Genomic DNA, 19,647 nt, shown 5'->3' on the forward strand with positions numbered 1-19,647 from the left:
AGCTCTAGTTACAGGCCTGTCTATTCTTCTCAATAAAGAGTCCCCGATCACATAGACCTGCCTTTTCCTGGTGACAGTGCTATTCTCCAGTGTCTCCCCTGTTCTCTCTGGCTGCAAGTTCTTTCCATTCCTATTTTCCCTTACAATCTTCTTCAACCCATCCTGTATCCTCCTGGGGTTCATATTTGGTGTAGTCTCCCTTGACTCTTCCCCTTTTTCTATAGGGCTAGCCTCTCTTCTCTTCTTCCTTACCCTTCCACCTTCAGCGACTACCTGCTGAGCCCCTTCTTCATTTTCCAACTCTGCAAACCTGTTCCTAAGCTCTATTTCTCCTGCACTAGCCTGTCTTTTTCTCTGCCTGGTTCTTTGAGTCACACGTTTCCACTGACCACTTTCCTCATCCAGTCTCCCCTCAAAATTCCCCAGCCCTGCTTCCATCTGCGAGTCTGAGCTTTTCCCTTCAGATACCTTATATCTTTGCTCCATCATCTGCTCAAACCCCTTCCTAAACTCAACCAGACTTTCCACCTGCATCTCCAAACCTTGGATCTTTTCCTCCATCAGCTCTATCAGACGGCATTTCATGCAGACAAAACTCTTACCGGTTCCCCCCTCCAGGATCATGTACATACCACAGCTTCCACATCCAATCATCCTCAATGTGTCTTTCACTGCTATACTCTTATTATACATGAATGGAATGTCTAATCACTGAGATACTGTAATACAATTTGATTCATTTAAGATTTTTATGGTATTTGACTTCATGCTGTCTTTCAAACATAGTGCCTCTACCCTAGCAGCATGACCTACTCTGTCATTTGTATGTATTTTGTACTTCAGTATTGCCATGTCCCATTTATTATCATCATTCCACCAAGTTTCTTGGTAGCTATTAGGTCAATATCATTTAATACCCGGCAATCAAGTTTACCCATCTTAGTAGATAGACTTTTAAGGTATACACGCACTTATAAAATTTGTCAATATTTAGCTGTCTGCCTTCATGTGATGTTACAGAATGGGACTCTTTTTTGTCCATTTCTCTTCAGTTCCTACCTATACTTTATCAACTTCTATCCTCTCCCTTTTACTAGGCTAAAGAGTATCCCCTTTAATAAATTCTTCTGTAAAGGATGTCTTTGTTCGAACCATGTGTTCCTCCCACACCTGTGAGCTTTCCCCCAGCCATTAGTTTAAAAACTCCTCTATGACCTTTTTAATTTTCAATGTCAGCAACCTGGTTCCATTATTGTGTAGGTGGGGCCCATCCTTCCTGTGCAGGCACCTCCTTTCCAAAAAGGTTCCCAGTTTCTAATAAACCTAAATCCCTCCTCCTAACACCATTGTCTCATCCACACATTGAGACCCTGGCAGTACTGCCTGTCTAACTGGCCCTGAGGCACTTTGGCTCCTGCAGCTCCATCTGCAGCAGTGATACTCATGTATCATCATCTTCAATGCAAGGCAGAATCCAACTACAAGCCACAATCCAACTTTGTGAATTTACTGGAGATTCTTTGAGATGTGTGGTCCCCATCTGTACTCCTCTGAGGGCTTACGTAGGCGCACCATGCGCCTGGAGTTGGAGAATTTGAAAGTAGCATTTGTTGGTCTATGCATATGCCTTGGCTCGCAGCGTGCTTCCATCTGAGGTAAAAGGAAGGGCAGACAGACCACATTTCCTGTTCCTTCTCCACCATGAATCACATAGATCCACTGCATTGTGACAGGAGATTGAGAAAGTTGGGAATGGTAATTGGTGGATGGGCTGACATGCATAGGAGACTGGGAAGCCAGAATTGTCTGGACCAACAGGGGGCGACCAGAATGACTGTCACTCAGTCTTGTCAGATTTTGTGGAGTACCCAAAGTAGGAGTGGTAGAAGAGGGAAAATTATGTTGATTTGGTCTGACCAGGAAAGTTGGAGAGCGTCACCCTGAGAATGGTGGCCGAGACCTCCCCTGGAGCAGTATGTGGTGCATTTACTGTTTATATGCGAGGCAAATAGTTCTCTGGTCAGAATCCTCCATTGTGTAAACATGTCACGTACTACTGCATCATGAAGTTCCATTTGTGGTTGACCTCAAAATGTCAGCTGAGCAAGTCCACAAGCACATTCTGTGTCCCTGGAAGATGGCTGCAGACAAGAAGATCTGGTGATCGATACACCGATTCCAGAGGTTGACCGTTTCTGCACATAAAGCAGTCAATTTCATTCCTCCCTGTTCGTTGATGTAGGAAACAGTAGTAGTGTTGTCCAACATGATGGGAACAGATGAATGGGAGAAAGGATTGGTATGCCTTTCTTACAGCTCATAGTTCCAGGATATTGATGTGCATCCTGGATTCTCAGGGAGACAGTGTTCCCTGTGTCATGTGACTGTCCATGTGTACTCTCCAGCCTAGGAGGGATACATTGGTAATGATCATCTTGTCTGATGAGGAGGGGAAAAAGGGAACTCCTATGTATACATGGGTTGGAACTATGCACCATTGAAGGGAGGACAGCACCCTGGTGGGGACTGTCCATAGCATGATGTTTTGGTGAGTGAAATGACTGGGCCCAAGTCTGGTGGCAGTGAAGGTAGAGTTGAGTGAAGGTGGTCACGTATGTACATGAAGCTACGTGGCCAAGGAGGGACAGACAAGTCCTGGTTGGAACATAAGGATTATTGATGATGCGCATGATGATCTCTCTCATTGCTTAGAATCTGTCCATCAGCAGGTAGGCCCATGCTGTGACCAAATTGATGGTGACCCCTATAAAGTCCAGGTATTGTGTGAAGTCTAAGATCGATTTCTCGACATTGATGCTGACTCCAAGGGACAAAAGAAGGCTGAGTAACATGGAGGTTGATGCTTGGGCTTTGTGCCTGGACCATGCAGCTAGAATCCAGTTGTTGATCTATAGAAACATGAGAACCCCTAACGTCTGAGATAGGCTGCTACAACAAAGAAAACTTTGGTGAAGACTGTGGGAGTGGTGGCTGTTCTGAAAGGGGAACCCTATACTGGAAATGGTGAGTGCCAATTGTGAATCTTAGGAAGTGTCTGTGGGCCGGATGGATATTAATGTAAAAAGAAGTGTCCTGCATATAAAGAGCTGTAAACCACATGCCTTTTTCTAGAGATGGGATAATAGCTGCCAACGTGACCATATGAAACCTGAGTTTGTGGATGAAGTGATTGAGATGAGAGAGAGTGAGAATTGGTCTCCACCCACCTTTCTTCTTGGTATCAGGAAGTAAGTCAAATAGAAGCATGGCCCTTGGTATTCTGGGGAACACATTCTACCATGCCCTGTTATAGTTAAGGAATTCACCTCTTGGGTGAAAATGCTGTCATGAGAGTGGTTCCTGAGATGGGATAGGGAGGGGTTTTTTGGAGAAGGTAGCATGATGAATTAAATTCTATAGCCATGATGGATGATGTTCAGCACCCATTTGGCCATTGTTATTGCACTCCAAGTTTGGGGGGCAGTTGAATTTACGCTGCAGGCCTGAGTGTAGATATCCAGTGAGTGAAAGGTGGCTCTGGAGTCCTTGAGGGTAGAAAGTGTATCATCTGTCTTTTGATTAAAAGATTCATGAAAGGGGCAGTCTTCAGTCGTGTTTTGTGCCTCCCTAGGGAAACTGGAGGAGTGGAGCCAAGATTCCCTATGCATAACTATAGCCACAGCCATGGCCCTTGAGGAGGTATCTGCTGCGTCCACTGCCAATTAGAGTGCTGTTCTGGCTACCAGCTTCCCTTCCTCAATGAGCACCTGAAAATGAGTCCAGTCCCGTTGTGGGAGGCTATCAGTAAATTCCTCATATTTTCTGTAAATCAGAAGTAATGTTTAGCTAGTAATCCCTGCTAATGTGAAATTCTGAATTGGAAACTAGATGAGGAAAAGATCTTATGCCCCAAAAGGTCCAAATGCTTTCCCTTCTTGTCAGATGGTGTAGAACGAGGGTGCTGTTGTCTGGCTCTTTCAGTCACTGCTTCGACAACCAGAGAGACTGGGGATGTATGTGTCAAGAAGAGGATAGATAGTAAATGGGATATATATTGTAATGATATACTGATACGTACTGCATGTCGTGTTAGTATTTGATACATAGATACTTTTAGCTGGATGTATATCATGGATCTTTTACTCTAATCTTCAGTTTAACTGGTTTTTTAGCCTTATTTTCTCTAAACACTTTTTGCCTTCTATGCGATTTTGGGTTTCAGTCTTGGATGTTGATATAGTACATCTCTTTTGCATGTCAATTGCTTTGTTGGACTGAAGAAAAATAAGGGTGAAATTACAAATCTTATTTTCCAGGTTGGGATTGGATCTGGGGAAAATTTTTCAGATAGAACTTTTTTGGTGAAAAATGGAGATCTAGCAACACTGAAACGTTGTGATCTTGTCAGTTTCACCAAATTGTTATAGTAAAAAAAATACCCCTTTAAAAAAAAATCAAAACATTTCAACATTTTCAAAATGAAAAATTTGATTTTTTGATTTGGAATGACTTCATTTCAAAATCTCCTTTGATTTTATTAAAAAAAAAACAACAATTGATACATTTAAAGTAGGCAATATTGAAATGAGACTTTTTGATTCTGTTGAAACTAAATGTTTCACTTGATCCATTTTTTTTAAATTTGCCAAATTTTTTGAAAACTTTGTTTTGGTTCAACCCCAAACAATTTTTTTTTTTTCAAATTTTCATAATTGCCAGCAAACAAACAAACCAGTTATTTGCACAGCTCTAATTGGAATAGTATTTTGAAATGGTTATGCAACATTTGACTATATCGGTAAAAAAAGGAAATATTTCAGAAAGCCAAGTCAAGTCCCACTTATTTGATTAATCACTGCTAAGTGAAAAAGTGAAAATGCTTTAAAAAATTCAGTCCTCTTTGTTGAAGGCTTACAAGATATAGGTTGGGGGAGTAATTCAATTGGTATTCTAAATTCAACATTTTTTTTTAATGTTTTGGTAGTTGGCACAGAGTAAGATATGTTCACACTTTCTAACATGTGATGAACAGTTTTAGTGGATAGATTGATTTTTAAAAGGTTAAACTACAAAAATTCAAGAACATTTGCCTTTTCATTCCTGAAACAGGTAGTAGAAAACTGTTTTAACTCTGCTGTATAGAGAATTGAAACATCCTTTCAGCTGGTTACTTCAATGAGATCAGATTCTGCAGTTCTTTTAAAGTTAATGACAGTGTTGCCTAAACAAAAACTGCAGGATTGGAACACAAATCTGAGATCAGAAATCTATGTAATCAGATGGAGAATGCAGGTGACTGTACAGTCATACATGTATGTATGCTCTACTTTCCTCATTCTAACATCTGAGATTATTTATACTACAGTACATAACTTCAAAAGTAATATTAGGAAGAAGATGTGCTTCCTCAACAGAAGTTCAAGAAAACGTGGATAATTCAACCACTAATATGTAAGCTTTAGAATGAAAGCACTGTTATATGTTTGCCACATTCTTCTTCTTATTTAAATGTTTATTTGCAGTAGCATCCACTATGTGCTAGGTACTTTCCAAATACTTAAGAATTACGGAGTGCATAATCTTCCCTTTATCTGATATTCATAGTTTATACAAACAATAAAACAAAGTCTCACTCCTTAAAAATATATCATTTGAATAAATAATTACCTATAAGTACAGTCGGTTTTATAGCTCTAACAATATCTTCTAGATTTTTCATTTCATCATGTTTATGGGCAAACCTTTCTTTTGCCGTTGTTAATGAGGAACGCTCCTAAGTGAACAAAAGCAAAAAATGCATTTATTAAAAATGTGCAGAGACCATGATATTTCCTATGCAAACTGATACACACCTCAAAAAAAAAAAAGATATTCTGTTTAATTAAATTATCGCTGTTATGTTTAGTGTATGGCACTTGAATTAGCAAATAACAAAATGTTAGAAAATTTCTTAAATTGTACATTGCATCATGCTCTTATAAGAACAACAACATATCCATTTGTCCAAATGTAAATACCTGGAATGTGAACATTTAAAAACTGACCATTTTAGTCCACAGTAGCATTAATTACTCAGAAATTTTCAAAAACCATGCACTATGTATGCTTTATAATTTTGAAGAAAGCTGAACAATTGTACACACTTTAAAAGAAACAAATAATTCATGTTATATTGCAATCTTGTACAATTTTAAGCATCTGAATTTTGATACTTTGAAAATTGGTTTAATAATCAAAAATCTGACCTAATGTTAAGAGTTTAGTTGTCTTTAGTGACATTCTATTGGCTCAGAATGTATTTTGTTGGTACAGGAGTAATTAATGCTACTGCGGACTATGCATTTTCCATAAGTATTATTCAAACAAAAACACTCTCTCTCAGCAGTCTCAAGTCTTTTCTTGTGTGAAAGATTAGGAGCCATCTAAAATATAGACTCTCTGGCTGCAAAATTTTAGTTTTTTTAATAACTTGGGATAAACATCTCTAACCAGGCACCAATGAAAACATTTTTTCAGTAACATAAATGACTTCTTAGCTGCAAATTAATTAAGTTTTCATCTGAGGCCCTGTGTACATTCGGGATTTCAGCTATCTCTGGCCAGCCGCCAACATAGCTGCACCGAGTGAAAGCCCTAATGTAGACAGGCAAAAGCACTACAGGATGTGATTTACACTGGTACAGCTTACCGGGCCTATAACTAGATTGTGAAATCAATGGGAGCTGCTGGGGTCTCAGGACTTCTAAGAATTAGACCACTTGAAGTGTCTAAATATGGAGAAAGCACTATCCTTAAGCACTTATTTCTAAAAATTTCACCTGAGCAGTTTAAAATGGAAATGCTTGAGAGAACCTTGACTACATGCTCGATTGGATACTATATTTCTGATGTTTCAGAGTAGCAGCCGTGTTAGTCTGTATTCGCAAAAAGAAAAGGAGTACTTGTGGCACCTTAGAGACTAACAAATTTATTAGAGCATAAGCTTTCGTGAGCTACAGCTCACTTCATCGGATGCATCAGTGAGCTGTAGCTCACGAAAGCTTATGCTCTAATAAATTTGTTAGTCTCTAAGGTGCCACAAGTACTCCTTATATTTCTGATATCTTTTCCAACCATGCACTGCCAGTCTCAATAGAGGAAAATTTCCTTCATCTTTCCAAGTTAGCAACAATTATTGAGATAAAATCATCCTTGGTGAAACTCCTTATGCTTCAAAGGAGTTACAGCAAGGACAAATTTAGCTCATGTATTTAAAACTGGATCTAACAGTGGATTTGTTCTACTTTTCAAAAACTATATTTTGGGGTTTTTTTATTTTTAAGAAAAAATTGCTTTAACGTCTTACACAAAAAGGCTGTGGTTTGGCGCAAATTACATCACAGTACTTACTCTGCTGCTCCTTCTCCTCTTTGGACAGTAACCACAAGACTTGGCATACATAACACAAGGCCATTTTTCATCTACAGCAAGAGGAAATGGTTCCGGGGAGACCATAGAAGTTGTGCAGGTCTGTCATGTGCAGGTCTGTCATGTGGTTAGAACTGACTGAGCTGCTTTGGTTTACAGGATACCAGTTTCTCTTCTCTCACCTTTGATTATAGGGAATTTTCACAGATTTATCCACTTCTACAGAATTCTTAAATGACTGAAATCCAGTGTTTTAAGTGGAGAGGGTTATGTCCTCATGTGCTTATATGGGGTTTAATTATGTTCTTAGAACTACTACCACAGAAATATTGAGTAACATGCACCTGATTTCCTTTTTGGGTAAAATATAAAATCCACTGCCTCTCACGGGTGCAGTAAAATTAGCGACTTTTGGCATGTCCATGATGAAGCTAGTGCACAGTCAATGAGACTTTGAAGATTGCTGTTTTTAAATTCACCAGCAGATGTCACTGCAGTCTATAAATGTTTTTTGAGGACTAATTAGTAATTAGCATGTACTAATCTCTGTAAGCTGATTGGCTGAGTTTGAGTGTCACATGTTGGTACAGGTGACATTAACATATGCAAATCCCTGAATTATGATTAGCTGGATTAATTAACACACTCAAATCCCTGAAAGATGACTGGCTGAATAAATTAATAGCTAATGAGCCAAAATTGCATATAAAAGGCAACAGCCCGCAGGCTAAAACTTTGTAGGGATAGGGACCAGCAAGAGAGTGGAACGCTGCCGGACACCTACCAGAAGACACCTGCGCAAGAGAAGCCACCTGAGAAGCTACACTGAAACCCAGCAAAGGAAGAGCCACTTGAAAACCAGTGGCTGTTACAGCAACAGCCCACCCAGGGTTCCAGGGTTGCTTTGGCAATGACCGTTTCTGGCACCCAGCCAGCAGGTCTCTGCAGCAGCCCAGCAGCAACAACCAACGGTTGCCTGGATGCCGGTGGTTTGAGTGAGATTCCCCCTACCCATTCAGTAACCATAAGGCAAGTGCTTACTGGATGTTAGAGTTAAGTAATTAATATTAGAGTTAATCAATGTATTGTTACACATTTATGTTATATGATTGATTGCTATATCGTTATAGAGTATTAAGTAAGTGATTATATTGTTAGATTATTATGTTATAGAGTTAGTCTGTTAGTGGAAGTTATTTGTGTTGTGTTTTTATTTATCGTGCTGCTTCCTTTACATTGTATCTGTAACCTTTACTGTTTATTTTATTTTTATCGTTATCTCTCCTCTTTTATTGTAATCCTTCACTTCTAAATAAATTCTACTTTTGTTTTTGAAGAATTTACTGCTTGCTGCCTATTCTTGATCAGAGGGCTGTATCCGTGTCCTTTGGAGGGGGGAAGTTAGTTGGCCATGGTTAGCGGCTTTTCTCTGGAAAATCCGTAGGGTGCGCCACAACCTTTAACACCAGAATAGGCAAATTAAAAACGTAGTTAGGTTCAAATCTTCTGGTAACACCTCGTCACTCTTCTCTTCTGTAGACTAAATAAGCCCAGTTCCCTCTCTCCCTCTTATGGAGCCTCTCTCCATAAGTTATGTGCCCCAGCCCCTAATAATTTTAATTGGAGAGAGTCCAGCGGAGGGCAATTTGTCCACATCCTTTCTGTAGCTGGGGGCCCAAAAACTGGAGGCAATACTCCAGATGTGGCCTCCCCAGTGCCAAATAGAGGGGAATAATCACTTCCCTCATTCTGCTTGCAATGCTCCTACTAATGCCTCCCAATATGCCATTGGCATTCTTGGCAACAAGGGCACATTGTTGACTCATATCCAGCTTCTCGTTCACTGTAATCCCCAGGTCCTTTTCTGCAGAACTGCTGCTTAGCCAATTGGTCCTCAGCCTCTAGCAGTACATGGGATTCTTCCATTCTAAGTGCAGGACTCTGCACTTGTCTTTGTTGAACCTCATCAGATTTCTTTTGGCCCAATCCTCCAATTTGTCTAGGTCACTCTGGACCCTACTCTCCAGCATATCTACCTTCTCCCCAGTTTACTAGCATCTGCGAACTTGCTGAGGGTGCAATCCATCCAATCATCCAGATCATTAATGAGGATGTTGAACAAAACCAGCCCCAGGACTGACTCCTGGGGCACTCTGCTTGATACTGGCTGCCAACTAGACATCGAGCCATTGATCACTACCTGTTGAGCCTGGTGATCTAGCCAGTTTTCTATCCACCTGATCGCCACGAGTTTTCAAAGATAATGGCCAATGGCTCTGCAATCTCATCAGCCAACTCCCTCAGCCCCTTCGTATGCTTTGCATCCAGCCCCATGGACTTGTGCATGTCCAGCTTTTCTAAATAGTCCTTATCCTGTTCTTTCTCCACTGAGAGCTGCTCACCTCCCCCCCCATACTGTGCTGCCCAGTGCAGAAGTCGAGGAGCTGACCTTGTCTGTGAAGACCGAGGCAAAAAAAAGTATTGAGTACTTCAGCTTTCTCCACATCGCCTGTGACTAAATTGCCTCCCCTATTCAGTAAGAGTCCCACACTTTCCCTGACCTTCTTCTTGTTGAAAATATACCTGTAGAAACCCTTCTTGTTACCCTTCACATCCCTTTCTAGCTGCAACTACAACTGTGCTTTGGCCTTCCTGATTACACCCCTGCATGCTCAAACAATATTTTTATACTCCTCCCTAGTCATCTGTCCAAGTTTCTATTTCTTGTAAGCTTCCTTTTTGTGTTTAAGCTCACTGAAGATCTCTCTGTTAAGGCAAGCTGGTCGCCTGCCATATTTGCTATTCTTTCTGCGCATCGGGATGGTTTGTTCCTGCGCCCTCAATAAGGTTTCTTTAAAATACAGCCAGCTCTCCTGGACTCCTTTCCCCCTCATATTAGACTCCCAGGGATCCTGCCCATCAGTTCTCTGAGGGAGTCAAAGTCTGCTTTTCTGAAGTCCAGGATCTGTATTCTGCTGTTCTCCTTTCTTCCTCTTGTCAAAGGCTTTCTGAAAGTCCAAGTACAGTCTGTCCACTGGATCATTCTTGTCCACATGTTTATTGACCCCCTCAAAGTATTATAATAGATGGATGAGGCATGATTTCCCTTTTCAAAAGTTGTGTTGACTCTTCCCCAACAAATCGTATTCAGCGATGTGTCCAATAATTCTGCTCTTTACTATATTTTCCAACCAATTTGCCTGGTACTGAAGCTAGGATTACCAAGCTGTAATTGCCAGAATCACCTCTGGAACCTTTTTAAAAAATTGGTGTCACATTAGCTATCCTCCAGTCATCTGGTACAGAAGCCGATTTGAGCGATAGGCTACATACCACACTTAGTAATTCTGAAATTTTACGTTTGAGTTCCTTCAGAATTCCTGGGTGAATATCATCTGGTCCTGATGACTTAGCACTATTTAATTTATCAATTTGTTCCAAACCCTCCTCTATTGACCCCTCAATCTGGGATAGTTCCTCAGTAATGAAGATGCTGTTTCCTGGAGAACACTGAACAATGACTTTAGTCCAGTTACTAATCTTCTGCCTTTATCCTTCACTATTGTTAAACATTCATTAAATTAAGATATACATGGAATATTCCAAGTTTTGAACCCGTGACTCAGTGCTGCATCCCATTAACAACATAGAGAGGACTTTCACACTTGAAACTTAGGGAGGACACTTTTCAGGCACTCATATCAGAGGATGTGCTACTATGTTGTTATTTAACATTTATATAGTGGTAGAACCTACCAACCTCAACTGGATTAGGGTCCATTGTGTTGAGCACTGTACAAACATATAGTAAATGACAGTCTTGTCTGAAAGATTTATAATCTAAAAAAGACATGTCTGCACACCAAAGCCAATGGACCAGAGTGGGCTCCCAACTTGGCACCTCTACTGCTGTTAAGTGGGGAGGAAGTAAAAAAAATCAGCTGGCCAAGGACAGAACCATCCAATAGGAGGAAAAAAGCAGCTTCTAGCTGGAAAGTTCAGGTGGAGTAGAGCCATTGCCAGCTTTCCTAAATAAACTTTGCTCTTCTGGGCCAGATATCAGTTTGAGCTTGATAGAACTGCTCTGTCAGAAAAGGGTGATTTTTCAGAGCCACTAATACTTCACAAAAGGAATAAATCTGGGCAGACATTTTCCTTAGCAATTAAAGAATAAGTAAATTAACGGCTTAATTACAAAAATATTAAGTTATGTGAAGGCTGAGACAATAAAAACAAAGAAATTCTTAGTTAAGGCTATCACAGTATCCATAAGTTAGACTCGCTGTGGTTAAAGAATGGAGCATATAACATACCCTGTCAACCAGAATTCTGATATTTTGAGAATCAACACACTAATATCTAAAAACAGTGAGGTCTGATGGAAGATGTCCCCGCCTCAACTTAGAATTTTGTTGCTTTTATTATTTTTTTGTCATAGTTATAACTTTACTTAACTCATCTTTCAAAAAGAGAAAGGAGTACTTGTGGCACCTTAGAGACTAACAAATTTATTAGAGCATAAGCTTTCGTGAGCTACAGCTCACTTCATTGGATGCATTTGGTGGAAAAAACAGAGGGGAGTTTTATATACACACACAAAGAACATGAAACAATGGGTTTATCATACACACTAAGGAGAGTGATCATTTAAGATAAGCCATCACCAGCAGCGGGGGGGGGAGGGGGGGAGGAAAACCTTTCATGGTGACAAGCAAGGTATGCTAATTCCAGCAGTTAACAATATCATCTGAGGAACAGTGGGGGGTGGGGTGGGGTGGGGCGGGAGAAATACCATGGGGAAATAGTTTTACTTTGTGTAATGACTCATCCATTCCCAGTCTCTTTTCAAGCCTAAATTAATTGTATCCAGTTTGCAAATTAAATTCCAATTCAGCAGTCTCTCGTTGGCGTCTGTTTTTGAAGCTTTTTTGTTGAAGGATAGCCACTCTTGGGTCTGTGATCGAGTGACCAGAGAGACTGAAGTGTTCTCCAACTGGTTTTTGAATGTTATAATTCTTGACGTCTGATTTGTGTCCATTCATTCTTTTACGTAGAGACTATCCAGTTTGGCCAATGTACATGGCAGAGGGGCATTGCGGCACATGATGGCATATATCACATTGGTAGATGCGCAGGTGAACGAGCCTCTGATATTGTGGCGGACGTGATTAGGCCCTATGATGGTATCCCCTGAATAGATATGTGGACAGAGATGGCAACGGGCTTTGTTGCAAGGATAGGTTCCTGGGTTAGTGGTTCTGTTGTGTGGTGTGTGGTTGCTGGTGAGTATTTGCTTCAGATTGGGGGGCTGTCTGTAAGCAAGGACTGGCCTGTCTCAGAAGAATCTGTCCTATCTCGGGGCCTCTCCTTTTGCCCCTCCACCCTCACGAACATGATACAGTTCTGTGGTGACGTAGAATCGTATTTTCGACGTCTCCGACTCAAGGAATATTTCCAACACACCTCTGACCAACATATTAACCCACAGAGACCTTCCTACCAACACTACAAAAAAAAGGATTCTGGGTGGACTCCTCCTGAACGTCAAAACAGCAGCCTGGACTTCTACATAGAGTGCTTCCGCCGACGTGCACAAGCTGAAATTGTGGAAAAGCAGCATCGCTTACCCCATAACCTCAGCCATGCAGAACACAGTGCCATCCACAGCCTCAGAAACAACTCTGACATCATAATCAAAAAGGCTGACAAAGGAGGTGCTGTCGTCATCATGAAGAGGTTGGAGTATGAACAAGAGGCTACTACTAGGCAGCTCTCCAACACCACTTTCTACGAGCCATTACCCTCTGATCCCACTGAGAGTTATCAAAAGAAACTACAGCATTTGCTCAAGAAACTCCCTGAAAAAGCACAAGAACAAATCTGCACAGACACACCCCTAGAACCCCAACCTGGGGTATTCTATCTACTACCCAAGATCCATAAACCTGGAAATCCTGGATGCCCCATCATCTCAGGAATTGGCACCCTGACAGCAGGATTGTCTGGCTATGTAGACTCCCTCCTCAGGCCCTACGTTACCAGCACTCCCAGCTATCTTCGAGACACCACTGACTTCCTGAGGAAACTACAGTCCATTGGTGATCTTCCTAAAAACACCATCCTAGCCACTATGGATGTAGAAGCCCTCTACACCAACAATCCACACAAAGATGGACTACAAGCCGTCAGGAACAGTATCCCCGATAATGTCACGGCTAACCTGGTGGCTGAACTTTGTGACTTTGTCCTCACTCATAACTATTTCACATTTGGGGACAATGTATACCTTCAAATCAGCGGCACTGATCAGGGACGAGAGATGAGGAAGTGTTGTTCTAAGTCAGGCATAAAAATGTTGGCATACTGTGGGGCCATGCGGGTACTCCTCGCAGTGCCGCTGATTTGAAGGTATATATTGTCCCCAAATGTGAAATAGTTATGGGTGAGGACAAAGTCACAAAGTTCAGCCACCAGGTTAGCCGTGACATTATCGGGGATACTGTTCCTGACGGCTTGTAGCCCATCTGTGTGGAATGTTGGTGTAGAGGGCTTCTACATCTATAGTGGCTAGGATGGTGTTTTTAGGAAGATCACCAATGGATTGTAGTTTCCTCAGGAAGTCAGTGGTGTCTCGAAGATAGCTGGGAGTGCTGGTAAAGTAGGGCCTGAGGAGGGAGTCCACATAGCCAGACAAACCTGCTGTCAGCGTGCCAATGCCTGAGATGATGGGGCATCCAGGATTTCCAGGTTTATGGATCTTGGGTAGCAGACAGAATACCCCAGGTCGGGGTTCTAGGGGAGTCTCTATGCGGATTTGTTCTTGTGCTTTTTCAGGGAGTTTCTTGAGCAAATGCTGTAGCTGCTTTTGGTAACTCTCAGTGGGATCAGAGGGTAATGGCTTGTAGAAAGTGGTGTTGGAGAGCTGCCTAGTAGCCTCTTGTTCGTACTCCAACCTATTCATGATGATGACAGCACCTCCTTTGTCAGCCTTTTTGATTATGATGTCAGATGCCATCCACAATGCCATCCACAGCCTCAGAAACAACTGACATATTGAGAGCGATGTTAAAAATAGGTGGCAACTCATACAAATGCTTCCAAATTGGGGCCTGATATTTGGGCCTGTTATGGTGGCTCTGGCCATCTGGGAGTTCCCACTTCGTAGTATCCCTGAATAGCACAGTAGTGTTATGTAACCAGGGAAAAGGGATCATGGTCAGAGCATTTCCAAGCTGCAGATTCTTCTTAATCGTTGCTAGAATGGCTCCTTGTGGCCACAGGCAGCTAGGAATAAATTAGAGTAGCCCTCAGAATGCTCTAGCTTACACTAGGGACAGAACTGGCACTCATCTGGTGCCACAATGCAAAAGCCACAAAGCTAATATAAAACCACTTGCCTCCATGTCCTCTCTGGTCTTGTGCCACGCCCAGCTTATCTAGACCAGAGAATCTAGTGGCGTGAGCCTTAATTTATACAAGATGCTTATATACTATATACATAAAGTACCACACAAAAAAAAGTCAAACAGATATGTATAATGATTATTAAGAAGGAGAGCGAGAAACTAGGAAATATCAGTATTTTTTATGAATATGGTGAATGCTGGGTGTTTGTTTTTGATGGTTTACTTGCTATGGGCTTACATATCTTGATTTTTTTTTTAAAATAAAATTACATGTTTGGATGATAAAGGCAATAGTGTTGACATAATATATTTCTGTAAGGCAGATTGGTTCTTCGCCCTATGCTATTTAACATCTTTATCAATAATCTGGAAGAAAACAAAATCATCACTGATAAAGTTTGCAGATGACAAAAATTAGGGGCATGGTAAATAATGAATATATGAAATGAAATGAAATGAATGAAAATAATCAGGTCACTGATTTAGAGTGATCTAGATTGCTTGGGCGCAAGCAAACAGTATGCATTTCAATATAGCTAAATGTAAATGTATACATCTGGAAACAAAGACTTTGGCCATACTTACGTGTTGGGGGACTTTATCCTGGGAAACAGTGACTCTGAAAAAGATTTGGGGGTGGTGGTGGAATATAATCAGCTGAACATGAGCTTCCAGTGTGACGCTGTGGACAAAAGAGCTAATATGATCTTGGAATGCGTAAACAAGAGAATCTTGAGTAGGAATAGAGAGATTATTTTACTTCTGTATTTGTCTTTAGTGCAACTGCTGCTAGAATACTGTTTCCAGGTCTGGTGTCTACAACTGAAGAAGGAAGGATGTTGATAAATTGGAGAAGATTCAGAGAAGAACCAGGAGAACAATTAAAGGATTAGAAAACATGGTTTATCACAACAGACTAAAAGAGCTCAATCTATTCATTGTAAGAAAGAAGATTAAGGAGTGAATTGATTATAGTCTATAAGTACCGACATGGGGAACAAATATTTAATAATGGGCTCTTCAGTCTATCAGAGAAAGGTATAACATAATCCAATGGCTGGAAGTTCAAGCTAAGTTGCAGACTGGAAATAAGGCATACTTTTTTAACAGTGAGGGTAACTAATCATTGAACAATTTACCAAGGATTATGGCGAATTCTCCATTACTAACAATTTTTAAATTAAGATGGGGTGTTTTTCTAAATGTTATGATAGAAGAATTGTTTTGGGAAAGTTCTATGGCCTGTGCTATACAGAAGGTCAGACTAGTGGTCCCTTCTGGCCTTAGAATCTATGAATCTAGATTGAAAGGGCTTATTAAAGAAACCAAGCAGCCAAACAGTGACACGAGAAGAGTCCTGTTGGAAACAATGGAAAAGCTTTTTATTTGGGAACCCTCCCTACTGGCTCCAGGCAGGGCGAGAACTGTTTCCTCTTCCTAAGGCTAAAGCCCTATACTTCAAATTTGTACTAGCAATGCTATGTGGGTAGGGTTGTGGGTTTTTTTTAAAGCCACGTAGCTATGCAGGTATAAGCTCTAGTGTAGATGCACTATCAGTGTAGATGCTCTAGTGTAGATGCCAGTCTGTGCCACTTCCCACAGCTCCCATTGGCTGGGAACGACGAACTGTGGCAACTGGGAGCTGCAGGAGGCCATGCCTGTGGACAGTCAATATAAACACTGTCTTGCAGCCCACCAGCGGATTACTCTGATGGGCCATGTATTGCCCGTCACCCAGGTTGCCCACCACTTGTGTAGACATAGCTGCAGGGTTTGCCAAAATAGCTATAGTTATGCCAACAAAGGCTGTGTCTACACAAGAAAAGTTAAGTCTAGGATCAAAAGGAGGAGATCAAACATTATAGGACCCCGGTCCTAGAAAAGGGAGGGTGCTGAACAGGTGGCCAGAGTCTGCCCAGGAAGCATCAGTAAGAGCTGACAGGCTAGCTAGGAGATGCACAGAGACAGAACATGATATGAACAGGACAGTCTGCTTCTCCCAGACATGGGGGTTAGCTGATTTTAGGGGAACTTAAAAAAGCTGACAAGAAAAGATTAAGATACAATAAGACCCCAGGTGCACAGGCCTTTGTTTTGTCCTTTGTGCTTTGAACATCTGGGAAGAATTAGCACATAATACTTTGTTTTGAAGATGCTGTTTTTGAGTCACTTCGATCATCTCACTGGTCCCCAGAATGAAAGACTCACAGAGGTGCCAAACACAGTTGGCTCTATCACATTAATATGGTAAGAGAACAGGGGGGCCAATGCCAAGAGACCTAGAAACCTAAGGGTGCATTTAAGATGGACTAAAGGGGTCCAAAGTGCAGTTTGCCCTGTAATCATGATTGAGGGTAAAAGCTAATTCTGCTGCCAGGATAAAATTATTTAAAGGAGTTTTTAAGCTAGTCTCCAATTCAAAAGTTGCTAACTACCAGATGCCTTTAGCAAAATACAATTTCCTGAATTATTCAAAATTTCTAGACTTTAAAGAGAAATTTCCTCAGAAAGACAGGGCCCAATTCTAAGCTCTCATTGATGAAGGCAGGCTGGTGGCCAAGACATCACTCCATGTGCCAGTGAATGCACACTGACTCAGCTGCAGTCATGAGACATGAATTGTGGATCCAATGTTCAGGTTTCCCCAGGGAGGTCCAGAATAACATTGAGGACCTTCCCTTTGATGAGTCTAACTTCTTTAATGAAAAGACCAATTAATATCTACACTCTCTTAAAGACTCTAGGACAACCCCTCACTCCCTGCATTTACACCCCAGCTCTGAAGAAACATCATAAGCAAACCCTCAGGCCCACTCATCCTCAGGTATTTTATCAGCAGTGCCCTTATGAACCCCAGTGCAAACGACAAAGGGTTCAAAGATCCAGGTATGTGACTTCCTCCACCTCTATGACCACTGAGGGAGCGAGAACTAAGCTAACTATGAAAACACTAAAAACACTAAACTACTAAAAATTATAATTTATATTTACAGGTATCAAAGTAGAGAAAGACTGAAGCAGACAGAGTTCAACAACTCAGGCCATTTGGTAGTATGAAAGAACTGGAGAGGCATTGGTCTGCACTGCCCTTTATATTCTGGTTTGGAGCTTGAGGAGAACAATTGTGCATATGTGGACCCATGTACACTGCTTACTAAAACTCTCTAGACTAAGATGCATGGTGCATATGCATAGCCATGTGTGGAATTGACATAGGGATCGGATCATCACTTGAAGAACATAACCTTTCTGTACATCAGTTTCCCAATCTCTAAAGTGGAGATAATAAAAGAAAATCGTGTAAGATACTATCCTTATTAGGCAATCTCTATTTTTTGTAATCCACTTAAAACAGATAAGGTTTCATCTATTAATATTTGTACACTTTGAAATTCTTGGATGAAACGCAAAGGGAGTAGGAAGTATTACTCTACTGCTTCACGACATTTTTTCTGGGAATAGGACAATAATCTGCATCAGAGGTAGGTAGACAGGTAAGGTCAGGTATTAGAATTTTCCTGTACTCATTCACCCCTCCTCTCAGCTTATTGGTAGGACGTTGGCCTAGGTGACATCTTTTACCTCTCTAATTTTTATGATTTTACTACAATGCTGTGAACAGTGCTGCCATAGTGCAGTTTAATAAAACTCAGCACTGTTGTCTCTCTGAAGATTTTACAAGCTAATGACAGGACGGATGCAGTTGATGTGGGAGTAACCAATTATAAAAGAAGTATAAGAATTCAAACAGGAAAAAAGTTGTTATATTAGTGAATTGAACTTTTCCTCCAAGAAAAATCAGCATGAAAGTTTGGAATGCCAACAACATGAAAGAGGTGAACAAGTGAGGTTAATTGAGCTCTCACATGTTTCCTTTATTTTAAGTAGTTCACAAGCTATTAAATACATAACCACCATTTAAAACACATAGGTTTCTTTAGTTTGGCATGTGGAAGAAATGAGTAAGAATGACTCGAAGTCTCTCAGCAACTTCAAATTTCTGACCATTGTTGATAGCATTACAGACCACAGCATCTGTGACATGAGCTTTATCACTATGCATAAAAACTATTTGAGGCAATGTAGCTAAGTTCATGCATAAGTCTTGTATAGTTGCAACAACCTCAGGAAAATATTATTCTTCATAAGGTCAGCCTTTTTTGTTCCCTTTTAAAAATTATGCTAAAATCAAGCATACAAATAAATACACACACACACACACACACACACACACACACACACACTTAACTAACATTATTTAAAAAATGTAACACAATCGTATTTACATGGGAAATATAAAAAACCACAAGTTGAACATTTCTCTTCTATTTTTATGGCTTGTTATAAAATCTACTTAATACAAAAAGCACTAGAAATGATTGTCTCCAGTAGGAATAACACAGGGATTATGCACCTGATCTTGTTCCCAATGAAGTGACATGGGAATTTTGCTGTTGACCTTAATGTGAACAGGATGGGACTTTGTGACACTAAGCACCCCTGTATTCATAACCTACATACTCTTGTAATAATCTTTGTACAAAATATTCCTTGGGAGGTATCATTTGATAACTCCCTGATCATTAATAGCCTTCAGTGATGTAAGTAAGTGGTGGGTATTAAGGATAATGATATATGCTGGAATGATTACTAAAATCTGTTCAAGCCAGGCATGTCAGGGAGAGTTGATAAACAGGCTTGCTTAGACAAAGGAATGAACATTAGATTCTCTGACCAGCCTGATCAGGCAAAGACAATGAAAATCTATTTTTACATATTAGGTAAATAAACCTATTAGCTAACAAGTGGGAGAAGAAAGAGCATGAAGCTTCCT

General features: G+C 40.7%; 1 protein-coding gene across 1 annotated transcript in view; it reads right to left on the minus strand.

Annotated features, from left to right (window-relative positions):
• ME1 (malic enzyme 1) overlaps positions 1–19,647 on the minus strand; it is a 356,730-nt gene that overhangs the window by 36,804 nt on the left and 300,279 nt on the right. Inside the window, exon 10 of the mRNA XM_038397226.2 lies at positions 5,668–5,773. Within this exon, the coding sequence (XP_038253154.1) occupies positions 5,668–5,773 (106 nt within the window). The remainder of the gene's footprint in view (positions 1–5,667; positions 5,774–19,647) is intronic.

The sequence above is a fragment of the Dermochelys coriacea genome, chromosome 3 (assembly GCF_009764565.3).
Source record: "Dermochelys coriacea isolate rDerCor1 chromosome 3, rDerCor1.pri.v4, whole genome shotgun sequence".
NCBI lineage: Eukaryota > Metazoa > Chordata > Testudines > Dermochelyidae > Dermochelys > Dermochelys coriacea.